The sequence below is a fragment of the Equus przewalskii genome, chromosome 11 (genome assembly GCF_037783145.1).
Source record: "Equus przewalskii isolate Varuska chromosome 11, EquPr2, whole genome shotgun sequence".
NCBI lineage: Eukaryota > Metazoa > Chordata > Mammalia > Perissodactyla > Equidae > Equus > Equus przewalskii.
In genome coordinates, this window is record NC_091841.1 from 10,651,482 (window position 1) to 10,665,943 (window position 14,462).

General features: G+C 42.6%; 1 protein-coding gene across 46 annotated transcripts in view; it reads right to left on the reverse strand.

Moving 5' to 3' along the window:
* Window positions 1-14,462, reverse strand: part of PHF21A (PHD finger protein 21A) — a 174,084-nt gene that overhangs the window by 36,031 nt on the left and 123,591 nt on the right. For 19 of the 46 annotated variants that reach the window (XM_070564937.1, XM_070564894.1, XM_070564926.1 and 16 more), the window contains 3 exons: window positions 7,721-7,924; window positions 1,581-1,832; window positions 293-382 (listed from right to left, as the gene is read on the reverse strand). In XM_070564937.1, the coding sequence (XP_070421038.1) occupies window positions 293-382; window positions 1,581-1,832; window positions 7,721-7,924 (546 nt within the window). The remainder of the gene's footprint in view (window positions 1-292; window positions 383-1,580; window positions 1,833-7,720; window positions 7,925-14,462) is intronic. The other 27 variants (XM_070564940.1, XM_070564905.1, XM_070564931.1 and 24 more) reach the window with 3 other exon arrangements.

Here is a 14,462-nt window from a genome sequence, read left to right on the forward strand (position 1 = left end):
AATTGCATTCCTTCCCCACTGGCAGGCAGGTTTTGGCTAGATTCTTCCAGTAAGTTAATATACGGCTTAAGACGGTGTTATCTTAATTATTGTTACTGCCTTTGGTCACTGCTAAGAACCCCTGATGATAAAATAAGCTTCTTTATGGTATAGACATCAGCAACTAGAATCTTTGGCTAGGCAAGGTCTGAATACCGCTCAGCTGACAGTGCATTATAGGCTGCTCAGAAAGGGCCCATGAGGACTTCTGTCCCATCTAACTCATCGTTGTGCTTGTCACTCGTTTACTCACCTGTGGAAGAAAGTTTGGACGTGGGGTGAGTCTAGGAGGGGGGATAAACTGTGGTACTTTGATGGGCTGAGGAGGTGTCGCCTGAACCTGCTAAAAAAATGGGAAAGATAAATAAACCAGAGGACAACAACTGTTCAATATCAAAACTAGGCATTCTTAAAGTAATTTTGGCATCAACACTCTGGATCAGACAGTATTTCCTACAAGCTTTCACTGTAAAATTGAGCATCTGAAGTAACACTGCCTTAAGAAACTTTCTCCTGTCCCTCCTGCATGCTTTATCCCATAGAGTGAATGCACACTTCTGTTTCCTGACACACCTAACGCAGAACACAGCAGGCTCAGCAATCTTAGACAATTTCCTTTGACACTCAAGAACTCTTGCGCTTACGTATTTTAAAAGTCACGACTGGATCCAAAATAAAATCAAACTTGCTGCCCGGCCAAATGGCCTTTTCCTAATACAAGAGCTTTATCTAATGGTGAATGGCCTTATTCCCACAGAGAATTTTCTAACTCAGCATCTGGCTGCGTTGTCTGGCTGCTTCTCTAAAGATTCCTGGGAGAGCGGGAAGCTTCGCTTCACGGTTCTCTAGTCTCACTCACCACTGGTCATCATTCCAAAGCCACCAAATCTCTCAGCTGGCCTTTTTAAGACAGACTTTTAAACCACAATTTGGATATATTTTCCCCAAGCTTCTGAGAACAGCAGCTTTTAGTATTACTCCAAAAATCTCATAAACAATTTTTGTTCAAGTACTTCTTCCTTCAGGGGATCTTTTTTTCCGATAGACCTTTGACACAAACACTGTTAATTTGTGAGTTTCTTGAATATTTTTGAAGTGCTCCAACAAACTCCAGTATGTCCTGGATGCAGTCAGTCTTAAGGGATAGTGAGCTGAAAGAATTCAGCAGTGAGTTCTCCCCAAATCGGTAACACAGCTGAAACCAGAGGGTTGAAACACTCCAGTTTCAGAGGAAGGACAGTGGGTAGGATGGAGGGAGAGAGAAATGAAAGTGTGTTTCCCCCTCAAGGCAAGTCATAACTTTGACCTCAGATAATGTGCCGAATGAGTGTCGGTCCTGGGTGTCAGGATACCTCTATAACTATGTGAGCGGACCCAGCAGGAAGGCGAGAGTCCCTTGTCAGCCCCAAAGGGGCATTTGGTATGGTAGCAGAGTGACGGAGACTGAGGAATCCAGCAGGAGCATAAAATGGATATACTCTACAAATGCATATCCTGAACCCTCTCATGTGGGCACACATGAGCAGCAGCTGCTGGCTTACCAGAGTGACTGTGTTTTTTGCCACAATTTGGACAGCCTCTGCCCCAGGCCCAGTGACCTTACTAGACGTCTGGAGGTTGACTGGTGTGTTCTGCACATCAGTGCCGAGCACAGCCTTCTGGCTGTTGATGGCGGTCACCATAGCAATGGTAGGTCGCTGGCCCACAACAGAGGCAGGCATGGTCGCAGTTGCTGCTTTCAAGACGAGAGGTAGTGTCTTTGTGGTAATCATAGAAGCTGTGGTTACGGTCTTCTAGGAGACATGGAGAACAGACATTAGGACACTGAAGTGTCGTCTCACTGAACAACAGCTGTTAACCCCCGGAAGAAAACAGAGCAATCATTCTCATAAGCAATCAAGTTTCTCGGTATAACAACATTTCTTTTATGTACGTAGAGCACACTTCTTACTACAGGGAAAGAAAATCTCTAGTTTGCCAGAGTTCTCGTCTTTAGCTTCGAGTTCATAGTAATAGCTGCAGATTAACACGGGCACAGGGTTTTCAACAATGAATGAGGTGGGTTAATAGATACAGAATATGAGTGTACCTGTTTCTTCTGGTTTTTCTAATTCTTTGCTTGCTCTCAATTAACTGAAACTTTGCAGAAGCTGTAAATCAATAAGGTGCACACCATCTCTATCCTTAACTGCTAAAACCTCATCAACACGAAGCCAGTCATCACATAACTCTGGTTGTCTGCCTCCTGTGACATGAAGGCTGGGATAAAGAGACAATGTCCTTCATTCTTTTGAGTGTCACCCTGGAGAGGAGGAAGGGAAACTCACACGAGGATTAGCACACCTGTTGCCTCAGAGGCAGTAAATCCCAAACTCTAGATAATCAACTGGTATAGCAAACATCAGCTCCTGATGCCAAAGGCATATGAGTCACTCCCTATAATCTTTTCTCTGGAAAACTGCTGCAGAAGTGATCGAAGATGCAGTGAAACACGACTCGGTGGAAATAAACACCTGAGTTTCAAAAAGCCTCACAGATCAGAGGATGAACTGAGCTGAGAGGCCTTGACTGATGCTCCATAACCGTTACTGCAGCTTTGAAGCTATATTTTTCTCAACTTTTTACTAGAGTAATTAAAGGAGCCAGTTACAAACCAAGGAAATATAAACAACCTTATAACATGGCATACACACCTATCTACTGCTACCAGTCACTCAAGATACAGACATTTCAGGAACATGAACGTTTATCTGGTCCAACGGGTCCATCCCGATTTTGATACTACTCCATCTTTTTCTTCTTACTCTATACTTGCACCGCCCAATCTGGTAGCTACTAGCCACATGCGGCTATTTAAATTAATTACAACAAAATAAAATTAAAACATTAGTTCCTCAGTCACACTAGCCACATTTCAAGTGTTCAACAGCCACACGTGGCTAGTGGTTACCACCCTGGGCAGTGGCCGTTGCCAACACTGCAGAAAGCTCTTTCGGCCAGCATTGCTCCAGACCAGTGAACAGGACCCCAACTCTCCCTGAAACAGATCTGGACAAATCCTCTTGCAAATTTCTATTTCAGTGTCTATGCAAGTACTTGTGTATTAAGGTGTTCTAAGGAATTCTTTATTTCCATTTTCTGCCTTAAACACACACACACATATGCGTATATTAGCTAATCTTTTAATATCTTCTTTTTGTTTCTTTTAACCAAAAAATTTAAAGATCTGGCCTTATCTATCCTACCATAGCTTAATAAGCAATCCTTAATAATGCTTCTAATTAAAATCACCTAAATCTTTGTTTCCTCTCTGCTAAGCCACCAACACAGCAGTGGCTTATCCTCCTTGCACTGCCTCCTCAAATGTGAAATGGGAGTAAAAGGGGAGCACTGATGCTTACTTATTTGGGGTGTGGCAGGTCATCCACTGTCTATCAGTGATGAAAACCAAATAAAAGCTAAATGCTGTCTCTCATTGGAAATGTTACAGCAGCGTGGCAGCAAGGATGACTTCACCAGTTGTCTGTAATAGTATTTTTAGTCCAGTGTGATGTTAGCTCTATCTTTCAATTTAAAACATGTAAGTACGAAGGACTTTTGAAGTGGTGAGCAAGTCACACCAGGTGGCATTCAATCCTGGCGCCACCACAGGTTATGGAAGTGACACTCTCTGCAGCAGAACCCACTGACATGGATTTTAAAAACAACTGTGCAGTTGTTACTGCTTTGAAAGAGGCCAACGTGCTTTTGTTTGAAACATCCTTGGTTCAGGTAAATCATTATGAATATTTTGAATAACCCTAAAGTGATTATTCTAAGAAAGTGAGTAAATTCAAACTCACCTGAATTATATACTTACCATTAACTGCAACACTTAAAACAACACTGAAACCTGACAAGTTTGTTCACATTTTAGGTCAGCATTTTCTTTCTATTTTATAAATATTTGGTTGTGGCTAACTTGACTCCACGTCTTCTAGCATCTATGTGGCTCTCTTGTATACACAGGCACAAGCCCCAGGGCTACACGCACCAGTGGAAACTGTCTGAAGAATATATTCACCACGTATTGACCCCAGGTATCGACACAGGTATTGCTCAGACATTTACTCTCGGTCTGGGGCTCATTCTGTTCTATTCTAATACTAGGTAACGTAAACCAAACACTCTCAGAGTGCTGGAGTCTAGATGACAAAGAGAATCTAGAATTCAAACCTAATGAAAACCTCTGCACTGTTCTGACAGGAGGAAGAGAAGACACAGAGTGGAAAGGTGGCCAACAAGAAAGAAAATTAGTCTTATGGAAGCTGTGATCGATCCTCGGCTGGCTGACGCTGTCCAAGAAGGAGCCCCTTCAAGAGAAGACAGCAGTTTCCCCACAGCTTCGTGAAGGAGTTCTTTAATTTTGATAAAACTTAAGCTGCACGAACTAAAAGTTAACACAGAAATGCACGGCAAGACGTACTGACTGCAAAATCCTTTTTATTTATTTTTTTGCTAAGTTATTATTACCAGCAAAGCATAAGGTACTGATTTATGACAGATGGGTTCCAATGTACACATCAGAACTTAGAGGGCTTATTAACTACGGGATCTAATTAACTTCCACATTATTCTAGACTATTTCCTGTGTTTAATTTTGAATGGAAGGTCATTGTTGGACACTCAAACCGCCACAAACAGAATCTCCCCTTTTTGTCCATACGGGTTTATTTCCTGTTTAGTTTTATTAACCGCATGCATCTTTACATTTGTATTACAACACTAAAAACGACAGGGTTGTGAATGTAAGCTGAAGGGTATACCTGCATTCAACTGTTCTATTCTTTCTTTTTTTTTTCTGGTAGATTGGAAAAATTTCAAAATATACATACAAGCCATGAGCTGGAGTTAACTAAGTAAAGGGAACTGGTCCCCCCTCCCCCATGCCTTGGTATGCTCATCACCCGACTTAGAATGAAACCGTTCTCTTCCTAGCTTCTCCTCCCTGCCCACGCTGACTGCTGTGTAACACTGACTCCTTTCTGAACTGAGATACGTGATACATGCAACACACAACTGCCCATTTGTCCTTGATCTCATGAAACTTAACGACTCCCTGTGACTGTCAAAAACCCCAAAAGTTTTGTCATGCCTTGGAGGGCTCCCACAAGGTCGCCTCTTCCTACCCTTCTGGCTTTATCTCCCTCTCCTTCGATTCCTGGAATCCACGCTCCAGCCTCCTCGCTGTTCCCAGGGCACGCGTTTACCTTTCTGACCCCACACTTTCGTTCACACTGTCTGGACACCCGTGATGCTCTCCGTGCTCTGCTCCCTCACTGAAATCTCATTCATCGGTCACGGCCCTGCTCAAATGCCCCTCCTTTATGAAGCACTCTCCGATCCCTCGAGTCAAAATCACTCTGTCCTCTGATGTGTTCACAGCTCTTACTGCTACTTTCATTTGACTCTTCTCTGTTAGCTGTGTGCATCTTCCTCTCCGTCTCTAAATTTTTTATTTTTCAATTCTTGAAGACAGAAATTCTGTCTTACTTGCGAATCTATCCTCTACATTGCCTAGCACAGTGTGTACATATAGTAGAGACTCAACAAATATTTACAAAATGAATGCAAGTAATTCCCATGGTATTCTAGGCAGAAACAGACTCTAGGCAGGGACCATCACCACCTCTTTGTATACCAGCATCTAGCACATGGAGAGCACCCAATAAATACTGATTGACAGCTTACTGTAAAAACAGAACCCCAAAACTTAGAGGGTCTTTTGGCTTTTAACATTAAACATTTGCATTAAACAAAGCAAAATAATATAAAACAAGCTTGGCTACATCAATTAAATATATCAGGTGGGCTACCAGATGGAGAGATGCCATGCAACACTGCTTTGGGGACAGCCTAGGCCCCTCACCATCACCATCCCAAAACAGCACAGATACTATAAGTATTATCTAAGTATTCTGTCTGATTTGTGTGACATGGAATGTTACCTGACCAGAAAGTTTCCATGGGCTGAGAGAGAAAACTCTTCTATACCAAGAAAGAGTGAATTGTACACACTCCTTGCATGCAAACACTTTCCATCAAACTGCACCTTCAGAAAAACAACCACCTTATCCTCCTCTGTTTAAAACTCCAGCAAAGGTAATGGGAGGGGCGATCTTTCAGAAAAAACACGAGTCCCGGTCAGGGGTTTAGAAGTCAGCCTGAATGCCTGATTTCCAAACAGCCTTGGGGGAAGATCAGGGTGAAAGTTCTGTAGGCTGCCCCAGCTCTGTGATTTACAACAGGGACCCTTCTTTGGCATTCATATGTCAGGATTTCTTTCACTGGTTTGCATGACAGTACAGAAAAGTAGTGAACGGATGGATTTTTCAGCCGGAACATCTGGCTTCAAATCTTGGCTCCACCACATACTACCTACATGATTTTAGGCAATGACTTAATCTCTCTGGGCCTTAGTTTTCTTTCCTAAAAACCAGAGATAATAATAACGCCTTCTTCCTTCCAGTTGGGGTGAGGACTGTATATGTTATATTTGTAAAGCACACAGGAGAGCACCCGTAACCTCGATTAAATGTTAACTATCTTTAGTGATCTTCACCCTTTTTATAAGTAATGCAATTTTCGCTTGCCAAATGTTGTATGTGAACCCGCCCAATGCCCATAAACAGTGACAACAAGGTCAACTGTAATCTCTTTCTCTCTGTATAAAGATACTGTGAACACTTGGTGTTGGCGGGTGAGAGGTGTCCACGCTTAGGTTTCAAGAAGGTCCCAAAGTCCTTGAAATCACGTACAAAAATGAGTGTATTAGGTGTGAATGTCTATTTTTTTTCTGGGAGGGGATCCATAGCTTTGAACAAAACCTCAAAGGGGTCTGTGACCCCCAAAGATCAAGAAGCACTGCTCAGCTGTCCCATTTTAAAAGTACGCCCACATTACATCTAAGCGTATGGAGATCAAGTCTGAACAATTTTCCTAGCCGAATGTCATTCCCAAATATGTCGTTTTTGTGTATCTTGATTGCCTAATTATCCTTACATTATATGCTAGTTTAAATGCCCTTTTCAGTAAAAATGTTTGCACAGCTCCACCACGTCAGAATGTTATTAAGCTTCCACTCAGACATAGCTTCCATTTCAGATTTCCTTCAGTGTATTAGAAGAGATTCATATTCTCATGAATATGGACCTAAAAATGAATATTTTGTTTCTATGAATAATGGAAATATATCATCCTTCCGAAGGCCTCTTTCTACCTGGTTCCAAGGGCAATGATCCTGAAATATCTCCATGCCTAATTGCAGAGAATTCCAGAAAAACAATTCCAGAAGAGCCAGAGTAACACAGACCTTTAGGACAACTGCAAATAAATACTTTCAGAAACTCAAAGTAAGACTTGAGTTCTGTTCGAATGCAGAGAAGCAATTTTTCTTTGTCACTGCCTTCCTTTCCCTTCTTCCTCAGACATCATTAACTTTTGCTCCTTGGCAATATTATTTCCTTCTGCCAACGAATTTCAAGCGATTCTTATCCCAGTTACAGTATACGAGAATAACTGAAATAACTTTCGTGTAGCGCTAGCTGAGTTTAGCACAGTCTGAATCAGGACCCAGTTCTACTCGACCAACAACAAATCGATCCGCCAGCCGGAGCCTGCGCCGCGCCACCCACACTGTTACCTGGGAAGCGGTCAGGCCGGGCGAGGGGGCGGCCGACTGTGCGTGGTGGTGGTGGTACTGCGGCTGTTGCTGGAGCTGCTGCAGCGGCTGCTGCTGTGCTGCTTGGAGTTTGCCTTCAGACTGCGGCAATGGCTGTATCTGGAACTTGTCTGGTTGTTCTTGCTTTACTATCAGGTTCTTCCGTAGCTGTTCAACTACTCTTTTCTACCAAATGAAGACAAAAAGGAATAAAATCTATCAGAATATTGTTCTATCAGCTGTATAAAATATACAGCAATTATATGCCTCTGATATCTTTTTTGTTACTAGTTTAACCTGAAACTTGTTACATCTAAAATTTACAGATTTGACATATGAGAAACTGATGCCATAAGAAACGTTTTGTAAATAAAGGGAAACTGAGCCACGAGACGAGAAGGAAAACTACCAGGATGGCACGGTAGAGCTCGGATTTCTTGCTGTTATTAGAGCGGTGTGCTGGGCGGGAAGGGCGGCACAGCGCAGCGCTGAAGACACGATTCTGAGAGCAACCGCCTCAATTCAAAGTTCAGGTCGAGTTACTTAACCTAACCGTGCCTCGATTCCCTGTTCTGCACAAGGAGGTGATTAACAACATCCTGAGGGTTCTTGCGAGAACCAAACAAGCTGCCAGACGTAAAAGTCCTCAGAACCACGCCTGGCCTATTGTTGGCCATTTTTCTTTCTGCATCTGATAACAGAGATACCAGCCATACCGATTTTTGTTAATCAAACAAACATCATGTATGTATCTCAGTTTCAAACATTAAGCAGACTTTTAAACAAAGAAAGTTTGATTTCAGAAATATGCAACATACACAGGAGACATTCTAAATTACTGAAACGCGTAACTCAGGAGCAAACCTTCTTTGCTAGGACTGGATCTGTGGAAACGCATACATTTGTTTAGGCAGAGTGGGGATTTAGTTACATGGGATGAAAATGTAAAACTAAGGTTTCTTGAATTTTCCATGTCTTGTTCAAATCCAAGAACAAGGTGAATTTGGATACCGTCACTACCATAATAAATTTCAACAGAACGTAAGCCCCACGAGGGCAAGGACTTATTTTGTTCACAACTATACTCTGTGCCTAGAACAACGCAGCGGAGTAAACGTCCTTGTCCTCTTCATGTGCTGTGTGAAGTGATGGGACCAAGGGCCAGCACATGCTCGAGAATATATACAGAATAACCAGTCGGCGGCAGACGTGGTTCTGATTCTCCGGCCCCGACGGCTGGGAGGAAGCGTGAGCAGCCTTCCTCTCAGACACCTTCAAGGCAGTTCCCCAGCTAACGTTTGTTACTTCTGATAACAACAGAGTGCTATTTTCTAATATAGATTTGGAATGGAGAGAAAGAAGTGAATGAAGATCTGTAAATAAAGGGTCAAGCGAAACCCTAAGGGCCAGGTTGATTTTCAAATTCCAGCGTTTGCCTCTAACCAGCTTCACTGCACACACCCACCAAAGGATCTACACCTGCAGGTTACCTGCTTAACACACCGGCACATAAAAATACTTACGAAATGGATTTTTAAGAGCTTTTAAGTCAATACAAAATACATTCTTGAGAGAATTTTTTATATTTTTATTGATTCTTTTTAGACAATGAAAATATCATATAAAGGTCAATGTGGGGGGCTCTGCTATCCTTTATGCTCTGCTATCCTTTATACTCTGCTAGCACTACCTCTCTGAACAGTTAAATATTAAAAAAAAAAAAAAAGGATGCAGAGTCCAAAGTCTTTGAAGAAACCATCTGCAGAATAAAAATGCGAATTAATAAAAATATCAAATGCTTATAAAAACTAACTTTCAAGTCTTCAAAACCCTATTTCTCAAGTGCGAAAGGCAGAGTAATTGAACTAATATGTATAGTTTGGGAGAAGGGAAAGTAACAGGAGTGGTGCTACACAGCATTTTGAGTGTCACGTGCAGATGTTGCCTGGTGACTGCCGGAACATTTAGACCCTGAACAAATCATCATTTAGAGTCGCTTCCAGGCCCCCTCCCCAACATATTCATCAGCATTAATCAAGCATGTTAACAAACTAGCTGAAGGGCAGCGTCAGCAGCCCGAGAAAGGGACTCCAGGAGCCTTTACCAAAAAAACCCAGCTTCCGTCAAGGGGAGGTGAGCACCAGGAGGAAAGAAGACAACACAAATGCGACACCTGCCAAAAACTAAACTTTGAACAGAAACAGCACAGCAAACTAAGTAATTACTATCCCAGACACAAAAGGACAGGCTGTTTTTCTCCTCTACAGCCGTCCTTAGGAAACACAGTGTGCTCCCCTCCTTACTGCCTGACTGGCCAAACCAGAAACAGGAGACAAAGCCCGGAGCCCACTCCCAGTGTTCTGTACAACAGAAGGGAACGGTAGGGGAAAGAACAAGAAAAGGATGCGGGCTCGAGTACTCTGCAGCCATATGGCTGGAGCAAGGTGAGGACCAACCAGAACCGGCATCAGGAAAGTGGGAGGCGGTGAGTCACACGCATTCACAACTGTTCCTCCCCAGGGCCTGAAACAAAGCGCGGAACCTGCGGGGGCGGGCAATCCAAATACTTGCAAACTTATATTAGTCCTTCAGAGGAGGGAAAAAAATGGAAGAAAAAGGAAGAGAGAGAGAGCTGTGCAGACTGGATGCGGGTCAGATCACATGAGCCGGGGAAAGTTTTCTTCGAAAGAAGGCTCCGGTGTATTTCAGAGGGCTGCTGCGTTCACCACAAGAGTAAAAGGATACCAAGCGTGAAGTTGCGCACACCTGCGAAATCTTTTTAAAAGTCAAGTTTTAAGGGAAGCAGTGATGTCTCCTGTCGCTCAGACATCTAGCACTGCGCTGTGAAAACCAACGGTCCCCAGTTAGGTGCGCTGGGCAGTGGAGGCGCTCCCGGGGTGTGCAGAGGCCCCACACACGTTTCTAAGGATTACGAGAGTTGTCCTGTGCACTGGCTGGCTTTTCTAACTCCCGCAATCTGGTCTTGTTCTAGTTCAGTCTCGCAGCTCCGCCAAACGCAACAGTCAGATTAACTCCAGCAGGATGCCGATCTCGGTCAGTACCAGTTCTGGGTGGCAGTGAGAGAATACAGCTGGAATATTTCATAAATCTCAGTTGCGTGGCGTCAAGCAAAGTTCTTAAGTATCCTCTTGTCTCCAGGGGAAGGGAGCCTCTACTTTTACTATTATGTGTCTTAAAGAAATCATGGGTTCTGCTGGTCATTAATGCAGGCTGTACTGGCATGACCAATTTGATACTTTCAATGTTATTCATATATAAAGGGGACCTTTAAACATAGCTGATTATCTTGGAACATTATCCTGAAGCTTTGAGAAAAGGCTAAGTTTCACAAACTGGCCGCTCGCCATTCACTAATAAGTTAATGAGAATTAAAAGAGGGGAAAAAATGAAATAAATGAAAAAGGAAAAGTAGGAAAGAACGAAGGCAGAAGGCACAGAGAAATAGTTAATAACTTATCATCTTCTCTCCTTAATATATTTTCCAATCACAATAGGCCAATGCGCCAGGCGTCCAGGATGGCTAGTCCCGCCCCCTTCAATCCATCTGTCACAAGCTGCTCCTTAAACCCAGCATGTCACTCCCAGCCTCAGATTCCCCTGACATTCGCGTCACCAGGTTTCATCAGGGCTTGTTCAGGCAGAAGAGTTCACAGAGCCTCTGACACTTCAAGACACAGATTTGGAGACAGGTAGTCACTGTGATCAACATTGTGACATTCAGCAATACTATCAACGTGTTCACACCACAGCGAGATGGACCCCAAAGAAAAACGCAGGAATTTATAGGTCCAACTGAACAGAAAATCGGGTTCATTTTTCTGCTATCTAAGTCAAGCCTTTCAAGTTCCAAGGCCTCGGTCAATACAGAAAGGGGCGTGGAGAGACGTAAGGACAGCCCCCACCCCTCCAATCAAGCCACCAGTTTATTCCACCAAATTCTCACAGAAATTTTGGAAAGCTTCTCTCAAAGGAACTCCACGCACAAGGCCACGCCCTCCACAAACGGATCTTGGTACCTTCAAGTCTCTCCTTTTCCAGTCAGTCACTCAACTTGCCTGTGTTCTATTCGTCATTATCTGTTTTATGGCAATTACACAAGGGCAACATCCACTCAGATATTTTCTTACATAGTATTGCCTTGAAAAATTATCCTTTTTTCCTCCAAAAACCAACCATACAATTTGAAAATACAAACTTCACCCTTCATACCAGAGGCTGAGAGAGATTCTCAACTTTCCACAAATCCAGGAAATCAAGAACAAATCTTACCCATCTTCATACTTAAAACGCAGTGAGAAATCTTTCCAGGTCTGAGACTCACCAATTGCTCAGATGAAACACCACGGATACTAAATTTTTGTGTGCAGAAAAATTAACGTGGAGAAATTCACGTTTGTTGATGAAGTTAGAATCTACTTAAAAAGGAGGGAAAAACCCCTCTCTACTGTCCAGCTGAAATCCAACCCCTGCATGTGTAAGCAACACTACTATTCATCGACACTGAAGACAGCGGAAGGGGATCTGATGACAGTCTTCAGAATCTGCCACATAACGATCCTCTAAAGAACAGGGTACATGTTGCCGGCATAACATTAATGACCAAACTACAATCCAGAGTAAAAGGTATGTGTTGTTTAAAGGAAAAAGAAAATTAAGCGAAGATTCCACCATTTTATGAACAAAAACACAGGGGAAATAAGCAATAAACTCAAAATAAGCCCCTTCTCAATGCAATAAGTGAAATTCAATGGGTGAATATGCACTCAAGTTACGAGGCGGAATGCTCCAGGGGAGACACACAGGACAGAATTCTGACAGAGGAGGAGGCGGAGGAGGAATATTGGTGGCAACAGCTATAAAAATATACTTAGCTAAAAATAATTACGTTTATTTGTTTTGTAAGGCACTAGAAGGTTTTCCTCAAACTCTCCCACATTCAGTTTCGGGGTCAAAATTAGACAAGCAGCTTCTAACCTTTTAAAACCTTTTTAAAAGGGATCCACCCTTTAAAAATACCACCTGTCTGACAGCAGTATCTACAGCCTCATCTTATACAGTGAAGCGTATGTTGTCTACTAAAGAGGACTTGTTTGTTCTCAGAGTTGGGAACATAGATTATTATTTTATAGTTCTGCAAGGTGTCCTGGAATCTGTGCAGTACAATATAAATGAATAAAGGAACAGCGGCAGTTGCAGTTATTAAAGTTTTCTTCTGATAAAATTCTCTGCATGGATGCTTAACAGATGGTGGAGAATGCATATGTCATGGTACTGATTAGACCCTGGCTTACTTTTTCAACTAAAAAAATATTCTTTGGGATTTACTCTTCCTTCAAAACACACAGACACACACACACACGCTGATATTTACATCAATAGGTTTTACATCCCACCTCCACAGGAGACTGGACCTTTCATTCCTATCAATGGGATTCATAGTTCATCTCCACAGGGGATCAGACCCTTTATTTGCAGCCTGATTGAAATGCAGTTTACGTATTTCTTATTTAGCTCCTTCAATGCTCTAACAGGTAAACTCGACCCTACCTTCCTCCAGCTCCTTATGCATGGCTATAAAAGACTGCTAAGACTGCGCTATAGTCAAACTTTGCCTAAACCTAGGGACCCTTCTAAGAACCTGGGGACTGCCTTTAATTTGCATCAAACAGGAGTGTAGCTGTTGTACTCAAGAGAGATGTGGTCCCCTGCAGAACAACGGTTCTCCAATATGTAAAATGCCCAGATGCTAGAGCAAAATAGTATAACTACAGAGACAGACGAAGACAGAGAAGTGCATGCTGGGAACGGTGGTTGTAATTATTTCTCTATAATAAAAGACCAAAGCAGGCAAAACCAGAACCCAGCTGGCTGCCATTTAAGTTCTGTACGTTTCTTTGAAGCACTAAGCTATACCGTCCTGCTTGCTGCAGAAAAACGTTGAGAATCCAATGCAGTAATGGTGGAGAGCGCTCAGAAACTACTGAGGGCACAGCGAAAATAGGGATGATAACCAGTGAATAACACAATTCGTCTATATGAATTTTTAACTCAGTGCAACAGCTAATTAAATGTGAGTTTTACTTCCAATGTCAATTATATTTCAATCACTTGATTTTTAACACCTAGCCAAACATTTTTATGTTAGTTTAAACTACGTTTTGTTTTCTCTTAAAAAAAGAGAGTCACCAAAAGAAGTACAGGATTAAGAAAGAGAATGCTACCTGTTGTCTTTTTATCTCAGAAATTAAACACATGAGAGAATATTTCCTTGTGTAGAAATCTAGGTACGGCCCCGATTTCCTATACCTCCATGGTGGTTCAGGGCCATTTTCTGAATGCATAAAATAGATGTGCAATTTAAATGTAACCTGACCAGCAAAGACCCTAGATACAGCAATGAGGACAGCAGAAAAAAACATAACCATTTATAATCTGCACAATTTAGCTGCTTGCTAATATACAAAAGTGCCTGAATTGCTGTGTTTGTACTATAATGAGATACGATGCAGAGGCTCTGAATTGGTAAATGAAGCTCCAGTTCAGCACAATGCATGCCCCTCTATAAGTATCTGCTACCGACCTGCACACACCAGCAGCTTGTCGTTCATCATTCCACAGCTCCACCCACAACTTAAACGGCAGCACTGCCCTGTTAATGTCAGGCTGTCCCATACACGACAGGAATTCTCTCCCTGCTCTGCCC